The sequence below is a fragment of the Cucurbita pepo genome, chromosome 16 (assembly GCF_057944985.1).
Source record: "Cucurbita pepo subsp. pepo isolate OVF chromosome 16, ASM5794498v1, whole genome shotgun sequence".
Taxonomy (NCBI): Eukaryota; Viridiplantae; Streptophyta; class Magnoliopsida; order Cucurbitales; family Cucurbitaceae; genus Cucurbita; species Cucurbita pepo.
The window spans coordinates 11120261-11138345 of record NC_141813.1 but is presented as its reverse complement, the minus strand read 5'-3'; the positions used below and the strand labels follow the sequence as shown (position 1 = coordinate 11138345).

The 18085-nt window shown below is 37.1% G+C and overlaps 3 protein-coding genes, 2 non-coding genes and 1 pseudogene across 8 annotated transcripts; 5 read left to right on the top strand and 1 right to left on the bottom strand.

The window, feature by feature from the left end:
• Positions 1-348: 348 nt before the first annotated feature.
• On the top strand, positions 349-847 carry LOC111777037 (uncharacterized). The gene is made up of 2 exons (XR_015412111.1): positions 349-559; positions 664-847. It is a non-coding gene; the product is annotated as an uncharacterized LOC111777037 (transcript).
• Positions 848-1124: 277 nt separating this feature from the next.
• LOC147789089 (uncharacterized) lies at positions 1125-1565 on the top strand (annotated as a pseudogene).
• An 89-nt stretch (positions 1566-1654) lies between these two features.
• LOC111777625 (SNF1-related protein kinase regulatory subunit beta-2) lies at positions 1655-4262 on the bottom strand. 4 transcript variants are annotated; one of them, XM_023657305.2, is made up of 5 exons: positions 4120-4259; positions 3727-3876; positions 3485-3647; positions 2042-2377; positions 1655-1863 (listed from the first exon to the last, which is right to left on the bottom strand). In XM_023657305.2, the coding sequence occupies exons 2-4, from the start codon at positions 3834-3836 to the stop codon at positions 2051-2053; spliced, it is 600 nt and encodes a 199-aa protein (XP_023513073.1). In that variant the 5' UTR covers positions 3837-3876; positions 4120-4259; the 3' UTR covers positions 1655-1863; positions 2042-2050. The 4 variants fall into 4 exon arrangements, with proteins under 4 accessions (XP_023513073.1, XP_023513072.1, XP_023513071.1 ...); XM_023657304.2 differs by having other exon boundaries at positions 1763-2377; positions 3727-3867; positions 4120-4262; XM_023657303.2 differs by having other exon boundaries at positions 1763-2377; positions 3727-3864; positions 4120-4260.
• A 4756-nt stretch (positions 4263-9018) lies between these two features.
• Positions 9019-9979, top strand: LOC111777891 (uncharacterized). Its single transcript, XM_023657622.2, has one exon. It carries the CDS (start codon positions 9295-9297, stop codon positions 9958-9960), a length of 666 nt encoding a protein of 221 aa, XP_023513390.2. The 5' UTR covers positions 9019-9294; the 3' UTR covers positions 9961-9979.
• A 1321-nt stretch (positions 9980-11300) lies between these two features.
• On the top strand, positions 11301-13152 carry LOC111777892 (nuclear transcription factor Y subunit B-3). Its single transcript, XM_023657623.2, is given in 3 exon segments — positions 11301-11581; positions 11675-12782; positions 12784-13152. Coding segments are annotated over 2 exon segments (684 nt in total). The 5' UTR covers positions 11301-11581; positions 11675-12182; the 3' UTR covers positions 12868-13152.
• A 2118-nt stretch (positions 13153-15270) lies between these two features.
• Positions 15271-15406, top strand: LOC111809478 (small nucleolar RNA Z247). The gene has a single exon (XR_002817247.1). It is a non-coding gene; the product is annotated as a small nucleolar RNA Z247 (small nucleolar RNA).
• The last annotated feature ends 2679 nt before the right edge of the window (positions 15407-18085 follow it).

The following is an 18085-nucleotide window of genomic DNA, read 5'->3' as shown; positions in this document are numbered from 1 at the left end:
ATTGTATTTCTCACTTATAAACTCATAATCTTCCATTAAATTAACCAACCAATGTGGAACTCACTCCCAATAATCCTCAATAAATAGTTCATTATAGGTTTGTGGGACGTTTGAGATCCCACGTCGGTTTAAGAGGAGAAATAAACATTCCTTTGTACAATATCATGTTTTAAAATCACGAGACTAATGAATATACGTAACGGGTCAAAACAGACAATATCTATTAGTGATGGGTGGACTGATATGGCAAACTAATGTCCCAACAATATTTTCTATATATTTTTAATGTCCGAGCAGAAGTCGAGTCAATATCTTAAAATTGTTCCAATCCACAATCCACATTATACTATGAAGATCTTTGCTGTTTCCATACCACTTTTCTTCTTCATCTTCTCATTCTCTGTAGCTTACTCATGGATCTTCTACTTCTCTGCTACAATTCACAAGGATTATATGTTCTTCTTCTGCAATACTCTGCTGCTTTTCCTTTCTCTAAACTCTCGCTCGAGTGTGGCTGACAAGGAACAAGCTGCAGGCGATGGAAGGAGATCGGTTGATGGTGAGAAGAAATGGGATTGTTACGTATTCAACAGGTTTCACGACGTTTGATTCTTCAAGAAACTCGAGATCATGAACTGGAAATGTGTTCCTTTGCTCTTGAAGAAGCTCATAATGATGAATTAGAAGGTATGAAGGATGATGAATGTGAACGGGAACAAGAACAAGAACAAGGACACCGCGTTGATACCAGAGGAATTGAACAGGAAGTGCGAGGAGTTCATAAGAAGAATGAAAGAGGATATCAGAGTTCAAATCCTAATACTACAATGCTCTTAGCATCAACAAAATCCACTTCTTTTCACCCTATCAAAGTTTTTAAAATGCATATGCTAAGGAGATGTTTCCATACTCTTAAAAAGAATGTTTCGTTCTCCTCTCCAACCAACACGTCTATTGGAACGAGTATCACTGAGAACGCTGAGTCCCGAAAGGGGGTGGATTGTGAGATCTCACATCGGTTAGGAAGGAAATCGAAACATTCTAAAACTACGAGGGGAAGCCTGGAAAGAGAGACAATATCAATAATGATCACCGGTCTTAAACTTAGTATTTTAGTCTCGGGGATGTCGATGTCGATGAACGCTGAAGATAGCACAGCTGGGACGAAGAACAATTGGGTTCATAGATCGACAATCTAGCAATTGAAGTGTCACGACGAGTGCAAACGAAAGAAGAAGATGGGGCCATGGGATTGACTGTCATGTCCTGCATTGGCTAAGATGAGCAAATATCAGTGCTACAACATTCATATCCAAATCTCCTATGATATATATGCGATCCCCAAACACAAATGAGCAAAACATATCAGTAGCTCACAACTGCTTCAACAATGGCCGCCAAATTCCCTCTTTTCTTCTTCCCTTAGCATCAAATTTCCACTCCAACAAAACCCATCTTCCTTCTTCGCTCCTCTTCCTTATATCATCATCTTCGGCATGTCGACTCCGTTCGTGATCTTAGCCATAGCTTTTGCTAATGGCTGGGTTAAGGTTCCTGTGAGATGAATCTTCTTTCACAGCCCACCAAACCCATTGTCTATGCCTATTTTGATTTGTAATTCTATTCCAGAAACTAATACAAACACTATAGTAACTCGGTTCAATCTCGCTGTTCGTGTGTCGGGGTCTTATGAGAAGCAAATAACTCAAAACTCAATTAATTTACAGGATGCAATGAACAGCTCAGAAAGAACAAAAAAAAATAAACATGGAAACTGATAGAACTCCATAGTAAAAGAAGGAAAGAAACACCTGAGAATAGTTCAATGGGTTCAACAATTCATTTCCAATGGCTTGAAACATACTGCACAAGTAAAAGGGAAAAAGAATACAGAGTTTACATACGGCATAGCTCTCTTCAATCTATTAGTATCACAATCTTCACATAAATAATCATTGTTCAATGCTCAATTAATCCCAGCTACGAGGTTGAAATACAAAAGGGTATGCCACAAATTTAGAAGGGGGAAAGAACAGTTTACCAATGGCTATCAATTTCTTTTCAGCAAGGGCTTGAAAAGTAACATGGTGACGTATTTTTCACAAAATCTGAATGTCGAACCGAGTGCCATGAATTCACCTCCGACGTTATTTTGGTATAAATGATTCAATTCAGTGTGTCGAGGCTGTACATCAGACTGATGACCACTCGTGCAGCAAGATGGTTCGTTTAAAATAGTCTCTCGTAGTGGTGGCGGTAGATCCGGTGGAGGTCTACTGAAATCGTCGTCGTTGAAGCATTGGTTATCATAACTAGACGGTGGGGATGGAGGAAATTCGAACTCGGATAGACTTTCAGGCAATTCCGAGACGGGTGTCTGTAAAACAGATCAATAGAAATGAGTACTGGGCAGGCAAAGCTCTTTTACAAAGATTTATTCAACCAAAATTAAGAGCCAAAAGTAATGAAAGAAGGATCAGGGCTTGTTCATTCAGAAGAACAAGGAACCTAGATTTGTTTCTATCTTTCACACTTTCGTACTCGAGCATCCGAAATCAAAACCGATCATTTTCTTCCCTTGTCCCATGGCGCAGCAATTAGTAACCCAATGCGAATACATCGTATATACACCACCGAACCTTTGTCTCCCCCTTTTTAAGCCCCTCAATTCCAAAATACAGTCCATATGTGGGTTTGGTATCAACCAAAAATCTTAACCAAATAGCCCATAAAGTGGTTTATAAGAAATAAAATAAGAGTAAGTTGCAAAGTTAACTGTTCCATCCCATCTCCTTCTCCTATCAGTTGAATCCTGGGAACTTTTTTTGAAGTATAGTAACCCCCCAGAATCTACATTTGTCATTTTGATAGATACGGTAACAGCCCAAGCCTACCACTAGCAAATATTGTCCTTTTTGGGCTTTCCCTTTCGGGCTTCCCCTCAAGGTTTTTAAAATGCGTCTCCTAGGGAGAGGTTTCCACACCCTTATAAAGAAATGTTTCGTTCTCCTCTCCAACCGACATGGGATATCACAATCCACCCCCATCGAAATCCAGCGTCCTCGCTAGCACTCGTCCCCTTCTCCAATCGATGTGGGACTCCCCAATCCACGCACCAAAGCTGGCACACCGTCTCGTGTCCACCTCCCTTTGGGGCTCAGCCTACTCGCTGACACATCATCCGGTGTCTAGCTTTGATACTATTTGTAACAACCTAAGCCCAGACAATATTTGCTAGCGGTGGGCTTGGACCATTACAGATACTCTAATCTTCCAAGCTTTACAAACCTATTAGATTGCTCTTTGAATTGGGAAAATCTAAAACTCAATCAAAAGTTTGACATTCTAGAGAAAAGCTCAGGCCAAATCAAATATCTTTTCAAGGACATGATCATGGAATCATGCAAAGACAACTTATCCCAAACAAATATACAGGGCGTTAATTATCTTAACCGAAAATATAAAAGTCGAAGTCAAGAATTACCATCAAGTCAAGAACATTGTAAGAATTTCCAGAATCATCACAAACCCAAGGCAAATCAGGAGCACATGTCAACCATCCATCAACCATGAAACGATAATGGTAGATCCCTGAGGGGAGTGTCTTGATAATAACAAATTCTTTTCCTAAGCTCTGTAACATCTCCCTAACATAAGGAGATAAAATGTTCTGTATTAGACAAAAAAACATGTCCAGAATCAAACATCTTAGCTGCAAAGTAGTACCTTGTCTCCCAGTTATCCCATGATCCAATAATAGCCACTTGCTTCCCTCCATGGTTCCATGAGATCTTCACAGATGTCCTTGGTATGTTGGACACTCCCTCATTATTCATTGTATAATAACCTTTAACGTTCAAACGCCTGCTACTCAACCTCAAAAAGGTAATCCAATCATTAAGTACTCAGAAACTAAAAGGAAAAATTGTGCTTCATCCTTGAATTCTGCCACAAACACTTACACACAAGCTAATACTGTTCAAACATCAGAATTCATATAAAGTGGCAGAGAAAATCAGTGAAGAACAAAACCCAGATTCTTATAGGCATGCATACATATATTGGCTCTGTTTGAAGGGGGAAAAACAAAACCCAGATTCCAGATTCTTAAGAAATTACCTGTGGGGGGTGGGGAGATGAAAGGCGTTGGATGAATTTGAACAAAACGCACAGAAAACTCAAGTATGGGCTCGGAAAACCTATGAGCAGGATACCAAAAAAATAGCTTCTCTACACTTCGTCGTGTTCTCATAATTCAATTCAGCAAAAGGGTCGTCTCCATCTGAGAAACAAAGCAAAACCCAGTTGAGATTTCAATCGGAAGAACCCAAAATTAGTGTATACGGAGGGGAAATCACTTAGAGACAAAGCACAGGTCATCACAGTAAAGGCAAGATTTGAAGAAGAAAAGTGAAAAGAAAGGAACAGAGGCAAGTTGGAGAAACATGGAGTTAGGTTAGATACCCAATTATGAGGATGAATTGCAGAAAAAGAAGCACCCAAATCGAGAATTGAGTGAAGAAATGAACGCACCATGGTCTTGAGCTCTACATATTACACGATTTTAAGTGATAAAAAACACTCAAATCGGCACTGCAATCTCTCCACCACCACCACCACACTCTTTCTTTCTCCTACTCCTCCTCCTCCTCCTCAAGAACACTCCCAATTTTCCCTTTTTCTTTTTGGGGTTTTTTTTTTTTTTTTTTTTTTTTTTTTTTTTCCTTTTTACTCTACAAATTAGACCTAAGAACTTGAGAAAGGGCGCGTTTTTAACCTCCAATGAGTTTGGAAGATACCAAGGGGTGAACTTTATTTATAATGATGCTCATTTTATAAATTAATAAACCTTTATTATTATTATTATTATTATTATTATTATTATTATTTGCTAATGAATCATAATTAAAAGCTTCTTAGTTTTCTCATATACAGTTGTGGTTGGGAACCAATCAAATCTCAACACGTCACCCTTTACTGTTTTTACTCTTTTACCCTTGTTGACAATTGCAACAACTTTTGTCTTTTAGTTCCGGTACCCTTAACTTCGAATTCTTCGTTCAAAATTCAAATAAAGCCAAATTCCAGAAAGAAAAAAAAAAAAAAAAAAAAAAAAACTCATTTAAGTTTTATTTATTTATTTAATAAATTTCCTCTTTCTTGGATTATTATAATTTTGGTGCTAAAATGACAAAGGGAATCCAGGGTCATTATTGCATAATCTTTTAAATTATTCACCTCATTACCGTAATTAATTTTTAATCTTGCATATTAAGGCTTTTGAGTGTTGATGTGATTTATTTTTAAAAAATGTAAATTAAAACTATAGAGATTCATGTATATTAATGTGATTCTTAGTGTCGTATGGTCCTTAATTTTGGTAATGTTTTAGGAACTAATGTATCAGTTATATCTGGGCTCTATTTAGAGACATTTAAAATGCATTTTAGAGAAATCAAAAGTAAAATAATACGAGTTTATACTTAAAGTGGATAACATCATATCATTATGGAGAGTCGTGATTTCTAACATGGTATCATAATCATGTCAGTAAATTTCTCAAGTGTCGAACAAAATGTGTATTTTATTCAAGGGTTTTGATTATCTGTCGTTGGGTTATCAGATCTCAGATATGTATGAACTTGAACACATTTCCTCTACCGACTATGTGTCGGGTATAATCATATCAATTAAACGTGGGGAAAAAAATCAAAATGAATCTTAGGGTAATGAGCAAAATGATTTAAAAGTTGTTTATATAATTGCGACAATTGTAGGTTAAGTTGGTCGGTAGGGAAACATTAGTGTAAATTGTCTGTGCCGTCAAATTTTAATGATAATTTTTTAATTTTAGTAAATAAAAAAATGATTTTTGAAGTAAGGGAAAATACATTCATATAATTATTTTAAATTTTTTATTGCATGCCAACTATTTAATCGCTCCAAGAAACTCAAATTAAATAAAAACATTTTAAATTGTCCTTGATATTGACGTAATAATAATTTAATTCATATTACATAATATATACTTTTTTTATTTTTATTATTTTTAAATTTATTTTTTCTTTTGGAGATTGTCAACCACGCTTAATGTAAATTAATATTCTCTGACCGTAGGTTTAAAATTACTTGGGTGAAAAAAAAATTAAATAAAATAATATTTTATAATAATAATAATAATAATAATAATAATAATAAATGGATGGTAGGCGTAGTTGAAAAATATGTCCAAACCCCACAAAACATTATCTTATAAAGTTTTTAATGTGTATAGAATATAGACTAAGCTACAAATTAATGTTGTGACTTTAAATAAGTTTTGGACATTGATGAACCATAGTCATATAATTAGTGGGTGATGTAAGCTCTTACTTTAGACAAGTGAGCACTAAACTTAAAAAAAACATTATAAAGTATGGTTAGCTTTTGAATTTAATATCAAAGTTCGTATATTTTTATTTTTGCTGATTCAGCCATAACACGTCATGGATACTTTAAAAAATGTGACGTATTATTTGTTGAAGATTGTTGGAAGAACAGTCCCACGTTGGCTACAGGAATGAGACCTTTTGGAGAAATCGAAAGTAAAGTCATGAGAGTTTATGCTCAAAGTGGATAATATCATACCATTGTGGAGGTTCGTGATTCCTAATAGGGTATTAGAGCATGCCCTTAATTTAGTCATGTCATTAGACAAATTGTTCAAGGGCTATAGAGAAAGAGGCTCGATTAAGAGGAGGCTGTTTGAGGGGTTCATAGGTCTTAGAGGAGACTCTATGATAGCCATATTGATGGATTTTGAAAGGTATGATGTTCAGGTCTTGATTTTGATCTTAGGTCACGGCGTTAGGGTTGTAATGGATAAATTAGTGAGGAAAGATGAAGTAAACAAGTTGTGGAATAAAGAAAGGAAAAGATGGGAAGTAAACGAGTTATCCAAGAAAAATAATAAAGAAAAAAACTTTATGGTAAACAAATATAATGTAGAAAAACTTTATATTAAAAAAATATAATGTAGAAAAACTTTATATTAAGAAGAAAATTTCAGAAACCAAGATATGGTCCCCTCCCACTTTGATGAATCGAAATTGGCATCTAAAACATTCCCAAATCACAACCCCCAACGCAGCTTGCTGGTTTTCTTAATCACATTTCCTTCTTTCAAGCCCTAATTTCTCAACTTCCAAACCCTAATTAGGGTTTTCATGTGCCATTGGCACTGCTTTATTTGTCCAATTGGCCGACAAGTGGCCTCAACTCCTCTCTCTTTTTTTCTTTTTTTCTTTTGAGAAAGATCCAGCATTATTCAATAACAATAAATCGATCCATCGAAGGTTAGCTCGACGTGGTTATGCTAATGTATGAGTTTATTTAGTGTATAATCAAAATCGTAGTCTATGTTCTTGCAGATGTCATAATCTGACGTCTTTTAATAACCACTGGATGTGAATTCACACGAGAAATTAGAGAAAAAGTCGGGAGAGATTTCTTACCATTAGCTAAATTAGACCGAAGACTGAAAAAGCTAGAAAAGATTTCTTATCGTTGGCTAAACTAGTTCGAGGACGGAGATTACATTTTCCGTGACCATCTCCAACCTCGCCCCACACCCCATGTATTTACTTATTTAATAAATACACAAATAAATCTACTTATTTAAATTTTAGAATATTATATTATATTTTTTATTTATAAAATATTATTGAATTTATTAGTACATTTTAATTTTTTTAAAAAAATTATATTGAAAAATAAAAATTATCATTCAATTTTTTTTGTTATATATATATATAGATATAGATATATACTCCAGTTCCCTTCTTCACTTGTACCCTTTCAGTCGATGAAAAGGTCCTTCCGATCACACAAAACATACAAAAACAAAACAACTTGCCTCTGTTTTTTTCCTCTTTCTCCAAAACTCTCTTTCGTAGGGAAATTCATTATCGATAAGGTTGTTATCGAGTTGACAAGAAATTTATATAATTGGACAAAGATTTTAATGAGGTCTTCACAACGTGACTGTCTCATAATAAATATTAAAAAATTTACGTATCGAACTTTTATTTTTTATTTTTTTTCATTCAAATAGGAAAAAAAAAACGTACAATTGAAGTTGGGTAATGAGCATGATTAGAAGGGCATGAATTTGAGGCGAGCTTAAGCCAAAGTGCCCCACCGGGGGGCAGCCGGGCGGCCATGGGAGACCCTAAAAAAAGCTTTGGTTTGTGTTTGGTAGCGACATACTTATGGCATAGAAGACAAAAGACTACTCAAAATCATCATTACATCTCCATATATTTTACATATCAGAATCTTGAATTTAACTCGAGCTGGTCCCTAAAGCTACAAACTTTCAACAAAACGTCGCCACCCATCTTGATCAAAGTTCGGCAAAAGAATCATGAACCTCAATAATGATATGATCGTCCACTTTGAACATAAGCTCTCATGGTTTTACTTTTTACCTACTTATAAATCTACGATCGTCTTCTTAATTAACCAATGTGGGACTCCCTCCCCTGAAGATTATGTAGCCCTCGGACAGCCTCCTCCCCTTAATCGAGGCTCGATTCCTCTCTTTAGAGCTCTCGAACAAAGTACAATATGTGTTCCCTACTCATAAACTCATAATCATTCTCTTAAGGGACTCCCTCTCAACAATTCCCAATAGGTATGACATAACAAAACTCATCATCAAACGATTTCGTTCATTAATGAAACGTAGAATGGATTGGTATATGCAAGTTGGGTTCAACGAGTAGGACTCGTACAGAAAAGCCATGTGAAATATTGAAACTTTTTAAGAAATATTTAAATCTATACATTTCAATACATTCAACCCACCATTTCTCGATTGTTTCCCGTCTACACACGCTTTTTAAACTCAAACTTCGTAACTCAACTCAACACCCCGAATCGCCAACTAGTAGTTTCTTGTTGTTCGGTAAAAGATTCAAACTTTTTTAGTATATATAAAAAAAAAAAAAAAAAAAAAAAATTGACAGATTCAGAGAAAAAAAAAAGATTATAATAATGGTTCATCTCTGTTTTGTTATTTGGGTTATTTTGTAATGCATTGAAACAAGAGTTTGGGAGGGAAACCGCCATGTGGTAAGCTCAGAGATCTGCACATGGCTTTCCTCTAATTTCTATACAAAAACCCTAATTTCTTCCCCCATTAACAATGGGGTTTTTCTTCCATTTCATACCCATTTCTCCATTTCATCACTTGTTCATAAAGCTTCAAACTTTTTCGATTGAAACCCAAAAAGCTTCAATTTTTTTGGATCTATGAAGCTCAAAATCACATTTGAAGATCAAATGGCTACTCCTATGAAAAACCCATTATCGTTCTTCATTGTTCTTACTTTTTTTCTCCTCTCTTTGGGTTTTTTGGGATTTATAAGATTCTTCTCATCTTTTTTACTTACTTTCACAGCTTTAATTATGTCCATGCTTTATTTTTCAATCTCCAAAACAAACCCATTTCCGCTTCACAAATCTTTACACCAACAACAACAAGAAGAACAGAAAGAACTAACCTTTCTCTCCTCCGATCACCGGAATTTCTCGTCGGCGTCAGCTCCTACTGTGGATTTGCTGTCGGAAAGTGAATGTGCCGATGATAATTTCACGACCACCGAGGAATCTGAAGTGGAGTGGCCGTTTTTTGACCGGTCAACGGCGAAAAACATTTACCGGTCTGATGATGGTTCCATTTCTGACGAGGAAAGTTTGATTGAAATCGCTCTCCCGACCCGACATTACGTCAGCCATAAGTCCGATGACGACGACGACGAAGACGACATGTCGTTTGAGTTTCAAAAGCTGAAGAGGAAGAAGAATCTTGTGGAGCTGTTGGCTGAAATTAACGACATCAACGAGGAGGAGAATTTGATCGAGATCGACATATCGATGGGATCCATTAAATATTCAAGGTTCGAAATTGAAGCTTAAAATAAATAAATTATTATAAATAAATAAATAAAAAGTAATTTTGGAGATTTACTGTAAATTTATCTAAATTAGTTTCTTTTTTTTTTTTTTTTTTTTTTTGTGTGTTCATCGCTTTCTTATAAAATCTGGGTTCCTTCTGTTACAAACTTTGGATACTTTTTTTTTTTTCTTTTTCCATTAATTAAAAAGCAATCCCTTTATTCTGTTTATAATTTCCTTTTATCTTGATTATAAAGTTGTGGATCGTGCTAAATGTTTTGAATACTTTTCGATATTCTTTAGACGGGGTTTTAATTATGTTTGGAAAGTTTCATTTTTATTATCTCGGACTTTGAAATTTTCTCTCGAACAATTCGTTATAGTAAGATGAAAATCGATCTAATGACTCATGTGTGAAAGAAAATTAGAAGGTATATGTTACATCAATTATTATATTGGTAGCAACCTAAGCCCATCGCTAACAATATTATCCGTTTTGACCGTATTTGGTGACTGACTCTGATTGGAGTAGGACTAGAGTCTTTCCATAATAGTGAGAATGACAGTAACATATAACATACTAACGCAGACAATATTTGTTAGTAGTAAGCTTCAGAAACTTTGATTCAAACACAGTAGAGGTGGTCAAATTTTGGATAATAGGTTTTAGGCCCAAAAGTAGAGCTAGGGATGAGGGTTGTCTTGGACCGACCAATGCCTTTTATCTCCGACTTACGAAGAAATTAAATCTACATTTTATAAATATTTAAAATCTATATTTTATGTCAGTTGAATTATACTAAAGTAGGGTGCGTTAGACTTTACCTTATTCATCAACAAATATATAATAATAATAGTAATAAAAAGTATGTCTTATAATAATTATTCTATTATATTTGACTTTTTAAAATTTATAATTGATTTTAAATTTGTGTCCAAATAAATTAATAATAATTCATTAGGTTAATTAATAAATATAATTAAAAAAAGGGAAAAAAATAAGAAAAAAAAGAGAGGAAAATAGTTAATTACAAATTCCCATTAATTAGCTTTAATTATTAGCACCACTCTATTGTGTGGTACTATACTGAATTTTTAATTACTCTTTAGTTAGTGGTTTAATATCAACCTTAATTGGAATGAGTTTTTAGTAAATAAACAATTATTTAATATTATTCTAACTCATTATTATTAAATTATTTAATACTTTTGGTTTATTTATGATTTTTTTTTATAATTCAAATATTATTTTATAAATTAAAAGAACACAATTAGTCTTTAGATAATAAACAAAAAAACTAATATAGGAGGCTACTTAAAACAAATACAAGATTATTAACAAATAGTCGCTTGCCACGTAGCAAACTTTACACTGTTAGATCAACGCCGGTCCTCACCCAATCTAACGGTCCAAAGATTTCCACGAAGCTTACTCTTATCGACAAATAAACGGCGAGAAATGAAACACGTGTCGCTCCCGATTACATTATTAGCCCAAACGACCCGTCGGACTCTTAACAACTCCCATTGTGCAGCACCCTTCACCTGTTTTCTTGGAGTGTTTCTTCTCCGGCGGCGACTTTCTCGATTCTCTAATATTCGGAATTCCAATACCGGCTTTACGGCATCCGTACATATTCCGGTAATCCTTGATCGGAAAACAGAACTCTGCAAATATCATTCGTCATCTCTCTATTAATGCAATTTGATTTTCTTGTTGTATCTTCAATTGCAGGATAATCGGGCGTTCTTTTCCGTTCGCGTCGCGGGCGTTGGACTCATCTAGTCTCTGACTATTATCTGATTCTTTTTCAATTCATGACCGAGTTTTCTTTTTCTTCTTTTAATTTCTGAGAATTTCTGGTAGGCGCGGAAGAAGAATTTTGTTGATGATAATCTGTTGTTTGTGATACGATACTGGAATCGTGGTTAGGCGTTTTAGGTCAATACAGCAGAGTTGAGCAATTCGATTTCTCTTCTTCCGTGTTTGTTTCTTTATTCTGTGGGAGAAAGAATCGTATCGGTCAATTTTTATAGCGAAAAGTGGAAAGGATTCCGTCTGTATTCTTTCCGTAACCTAAATTGATAATTGAAGAAATTTGTTGGCATTGTTCTTGTGAGAATGGATCGGGAGGAGAAAAGGTTCGTATCGTAGCTATACATCGTTGAAATCAAGTCTACTTTGAAAGCCCTAGGAGGAGGAAGTGGTTGAGATTGTGAAATTAGTGTAAGAGGCGTTTGGAATGGCGGAATCGGATAACGAATCGGGAGGGCACAACAGCAACGCGAACAGCGAGTTGTCTGCGAAGGAGCAGGACAGATTCTTGCCGATAGCGAACGTGAGCAGGATCATGAAGAAGGCGTTACCAGCAAACGCGAAGATCTCAAAAGATGCAAAAGAAACGGTACAAGAGTGCGTGTCGGAGTTTATAAGCTTCATAACAGGAGAGGCATCGGACAAGTGCCAGAGAGAGAAGAGGAAGACAATCAACGGCGACGATTTGCTGTGGGCCATGACGACGCTAGGATTCGAAGAGTATGTGGAACCGCTCAAGACTTATCTGCAAAAGTACAGAGAATTGGAAGGGGAAAAGAGCACTATGGGGAGACAGGGGGAGAAAGACGGTAGTGGTGGTGGTGGTGGGCCCAGCGGCAGTGGTGCTAGTGGTGGAGTCAACTCTAGTACTGGTGGTGGTGGTGTTGGCGGCGGTGGATTTAACGGAGTGGGTGGAATGTATGGTGGGATGATGATGATGGGGCATCATCAGGGAGGCGTTTATGGCAGTAGTGGTGGATATCATCACATGGGAATCGGCGGAGGGAAGGAAGGAAATAGTGGTTCCGGGTAGTGGAGGCGGCGGCGGCGGTGGTGTTGTCGTGGGACTGCTGCAAGGTCAAGCTAAGTGGCTGGTAGTTGGAACCTTTTAAAGGTTCTCTTAAAACTTTAGAGCATCATTGATGGATGACATTTTTAGGAAGCTGATAATAATTTTTCCCCCTCTCATTTCAGGTCTTTCTCTGGTCATTGTGAAAGTTGTGGAAAAACTACTTTATGGGTCTCTGTCAAATTTTCTCTATTTTTTTCTTTTTCTCTTTGTAATTTGTGAATCTTTTGTGTAAGAGGGATGTGATAATACGCTGCTTTTGTACAAGAGTAACCTCCGGCCCAATTATGCAAAATACACAGCCCTATCTCGCCTCCTTCTCGGCCCATATTGATTCTCCAAGCCCAACCCCAAGCCCATCAACTTTTCGGTGCCCAAGTGTCCGATGTCACTGGGATTTCCTTCTCTTGTTTTAACTTGGGCCCATATCTTTTGGATCGGATCGATGAAGTGATCCATTTTCCATATACTGTGTTCGAGTTGCCGCAGCCGCCGGAGTCGCCGGAGTTGTAGACGGTGGTGGTCGAGTGGTACCAATGGTGCGGCTGCCAGGACTTGCAGCCGGAGAGGAGCGTTAATCAATGTTGTTTAGCTTCTTGAGCTCTGAACTCCCGTAGCCGAACCGAAGGTAGTAAGTTAAATAATGAGTTGAGCTTATTAGACGAACTCGACTCTCCACAAGGGTATGATATTGTCCACTTTGAGTATAAGTCTCATGGCTCTGTTTTGTGCTTCTCCAAAATGCTTCATACCAATGGAGAGAGTATTATTGGTTTATAAACTCATGATTTTTTCTCCTCGAACAAAGCACGCCTCCCCTTAATCGAGGCTCGACTCCTTTAGAGTCTTAGTCATTTTTTACTGCCTTCGAGGAGGCTTGACTCTTTTTTCTTTTGAAGCCCTTTGTTTGACATTTGAGGATCTATTACTATTGACACGACTAAGTTTAGGGCATGACTCTGATACCATGTTAGACGAACACGACTCTTCACAATGGTATGATATTGTCCACTTTGAGCATAAGCTTTCATGGCTTTGCTTTGGGCTTCCTAAGAGGCCTCATACATACCAAGGGAGAGAGTATTCTTAAATGAGCGGGATTTTCATCATCCAACACAGTAGATTTAGATTTAAGAATTTCGGTCGGTTAAAATCGAACATTTAAACTATTAATTTTAAAATAGAAGCTTCCTATTTTATTTTTTTTAATAATATTAATCCACTTAAGTTAATTTATTATTATTATTATTATTATTTATGGATTCAACCAAAGTAAAAGATTATTTTTAAAAGAAATAAAGATTTAAAAAGAAAAAACTAAAAATAATGGATATTTAAAATATTTGTTTGAAATTAAACGATATTAATGAGAATTTAGATAAAAAAAACAAAGTAATAACTTAATTTTTCATGACTTTATACAAACCTTCCAAAATTATGCATTGCCTTTCATGGACACAGATTAGCCCCACCCGGCACCCGTGCCGGCTCGCCTGAAATCACGGATTCATAGATGCCCACGACGGCTCCATTCCCAATTGGAAAAACGTTTTCTCCATGCTTTCTGTTTTCGTCAATAATGCCTCAATCCGCTCAACTACCATCTGCTGTGAAAAGAAATCAGAGTAGCAGTGAAGTTTCAATGGACTCCACCAGTGATCAACTCCAATACGCACCAAGAAACTTAGAGGTCAGTTCGAACCCTACAGATTTTCCTTTCTGTTTTTGTCGTTAACCCTGTTAGAATTGGTCAATCCATTAGAATAGCTTGAAGTTAGTCATGCCATAAGAATAGGCTTACTTCGTTAGTTTCCTATGAAATCGGATCTATTAGTTAATCTTTTGCCAATATAAATAGAATATGTCCTCAATAGTGTGAGGCACAGTTTTGCATAAACTTGATATGGTATCAGAGCCGAAATAAGATCCACGAGATCCATAGCCTCTGCTGTTAGACATGTCAATCCCAAACAACACAATGTCTTCTCCGTCGATCAGTCAGGTGATTAGTGTTAAGCTTACACAAGAAAATTATCTACTGTGGTCCACCCAAATCCTTCCCTACTTGCGTAGCCAAAACCTTGTTGGTTTTGTGGATGGATCCATGCCTGCACCAAGCCAGACGATCGCCGTTGAACCAAGTGAAGAAACAGGGAATCGCAAAATTATCATCAACCCTGAGTTCACAGTCTGGTACCCCCAGGACCAGCTGGTACTCAGCCTCATCAACTCATCAGTCACTGAGGAGGTTCTCAGCACGATGGTTGGAATCACCACTGCACGAGAAGCCTGGATTACGCTGGAGCGACAATTTGCTTCCACATCTCGAGCAAGAGCAATGCAGATCCGTATGGAACTCTCTACTATCCAGAAAAAGGACATGACAATTGCTGACTACCTTCGTAAAGTAAAACATCTTGGTGATACACTTGCTGCCATTGGCAAGCGAATAGAGGATGAAGAACTCATCGCCTACATGCTGCAAGGACTTGGTCCAGATTATGATCCTCTAGTCACAAGCATTACAACCAGAACAGATGTATACACTGTCAGCGACGTGTATGCTCACATGCTGAGCTATGAGATGCGGCACTTGCGTAAGGGTACATTTGAGCAACTTTCATCTGCTAACAATGTCAATAGGATATCCATTCGTGGAGGTGCCAATGGAGGTCGAGGTAGTCGCGGTCGTAGTCGTCAGTTAAATAGTGGTCATGGACAATCAAGGCGTACTGTGAACAATCCTGGACGTCAACCATCAAAGACACAAAGCAGCTCAGGCATTGTCTGTCAGATTTGTGGTAAGCCCAATCACGATGCTTTGCAATGCTGGCACAGATTTGATCAGGCATATCAAGCCGAAAATAATCTCAAACAAGCAGCTTTGGCAACCAGTGGATACACTAGTGACACAAACTGGTATGTTGACACTGGAGCCACAGATCATATCACCAATGACCTAGAGAGGCTTACCACCAGAGAACGCTACACTGGCACCGACCAAATTCAGGTTGCAAATGGCGCAGGTTTGTCTATCTCTCATATTGGGAATTCATTAATTTCTGGTTCATCTCTTGTTCTGAAACATATCCTATATGTTCCTAAAATCAATAAGCACCTAATTTCAGTACAAAGACTAGCATCTGATAATAATGCTGTTGTAGAATTTCACCCAAACTATTTTTTGGTTAAGGACCGAGTCACGAAGAAACTCCTGCTCCACGGTAGATGTAAGAATGGCCTATACGTTCTACCGCATAATTTCAGTCAAGCCTTGCTGACAGCCAAACTTTCGAAAGAACAATGGCACAGAAGGCTAGGGCACCCTGCATCTCCAATTACCATTAGAATTCTACAAGATAATAATTTAGCTATAGATACTAATATTCCCTCTTCCTCAATTTGTAATGCTTGTCAATTAGGGAAAGCACATCAATTGCCATTTGGTTCTTCTCAGCATGTATCTACAGCACCCCTTCAATTAATTCACACTGATGTATGGGGTCCATCCATTGCGTCAGTAAATAATTCCAAATATTATGTTTCCTTTGTTGATGATTTTAGTCGTTATGTTTGGATTTACTTTCTGAGATGCAAATCTGATGTTGAGTCTGTGTTCCTTCAATTTCAAAAACATGTTGAAACTATGCTAAATACCAAAATTCGCTCCGTCCAATCAGATTGGGGGGGTGAATACCATCGGTTACACAATTATTTCAAATCCACAGGCATTGAACATCATATCTCCTGTCCTCACACACACCAGCAGAATGGGTTAGTCGAAAGAAAACACAGACACATTGTAGAAACTGGCCTTGCTTTACTCGCTCAAGCCAACATGCCTCTATCCTACTGGGATGAAGCTTTCAACACAGCTTGCTTTCTTATAAATAGAATGCCCAGCCGAACCATACAACAAGACACACCACTTCATAAATTGTTTGGTAAAAGTCCAGACTACTCCATGCTTAGGGTGTTTGGCTGTGCTTGCTGGCCTAATTTAAGGCCTTACAACAACAAGAAACTGAGTTTCAGAACTACTAGATGTATATTCTTGGGTTATAGTTCTTCTCATAAGGGATATAAATGCTTAAATAGAAGTACAGGACGTATTTACATCTCTAGAGACGTGGTTTTCGATGAAAATATTTTTCCTTTTGAAGAATCTAAGCCACCAAACAAAACCACAAATCCACATCATCCTGTTCTACTTCCAGCCTTAGCCAAACTTGCTAGTTTTTACACTGAAAATGCTCTTACAGATATTGAACCAGTTGTTAGTAATTCCCATATGAATGATGGTCAAACTGATAATATTGCTAGTGACAACTTGTCTGGTGTCAGCTTATCTTCTGCAGATAATACAAGAAGTTCAGAGGAAATTGCAGAATATGAAGCTGAGAGCAGTTCGATCAATGCTCAAAACCAAACTCATGAACATGTGTCTGATCAACCAACTGAAGCAGCTAGTCAACATCCAATGCGAACAAGGTTGAGAAATAACATTGTACAAGCTAAACAATTCACTGATGGAACTATCAGATATTCAGAAACCTCAAGAAAATTCGCAAGCGCTGTAACTATCACAACTCCGATCATAGAGACTGCTACTGAACCTCGAAACCTGCAGGAAGCCATGCAACATCCAAGATGGAGAGGAGCAATGAATGATGAGCTCTCAGCGCTAAAACGAAATGCCACTTGGGATCTAGTTCCACCCAAACCTGGAATAAATCTCATTGATAGTAAATGGGTGTATAAAGTGAAAAGAAAAGCAGATGGGTCAGTTGAAAGATTAAAAGCAAGATTAGTTGCCAAAGGATTCAAGCAAAGATTTGGTGTTGATTACACTGATACTTTTAGCCCTGTGATCAAACCGTCAACAATCAGGGTCATTCTTTCGCTAGCAGTAACCAAGGGCTGGAATATGAGACAAGTTGATATCCAAAATGCATTTTTGCATGGAATTCTGAAAGAGGAAGTGTACATGCGACAACCACCAGGATTTCAAGACTCAGCCAAACCAAAGAATTACATATGCAAGCTCAAGAAAGCCCTTTATGGCCTGAAACAAGCCCCAAAAGCTTGGCATTCAAGGTTGACTGGAAAACTTATTGAGTTAGGCTTCAAGGCTTCAGTAGCTGATTCATCTCTTTTTATTCTCAAAAACAGAGAGATAACTATCTATATGCTCATCTATGTTGATGATATAATTATTGTGAGCTCCTCTGATCAAGCAACCGAAAGGTTGATTCAGAAAT

Bases quoted from the DNA above. Each gene is read 5' to 3' on its own strand.
- LOC111777625 (XM_023657304.2), bottom strand. From the start codon at position 3,836: ATGAATAATGAGGGAGTGTCCAACATACCAAGGACATCTGTGAAGATC. The intron at 3,648-3,726 runs GTACTACTTTGC...TCCTTATGTTAG, and splicing joins TGGGATAACTGGGAGACAAG to GGAGATGTTACAGAGCTTAG. The intron at 2,378-3,484 runs GTAATTCTTGAC...TCTGTTTTACAG, and splicing joins ACAATGTTCTTGACTTGATG to ACACCCGTCTCGGAATTGCC.
- LOC111777891 (XM_023657622.2), top strand. From the start codon at position 9,295: ATGAAGCTCAAAATCACATTTGAAGATCAAATGGCTACTCCTATGAAA.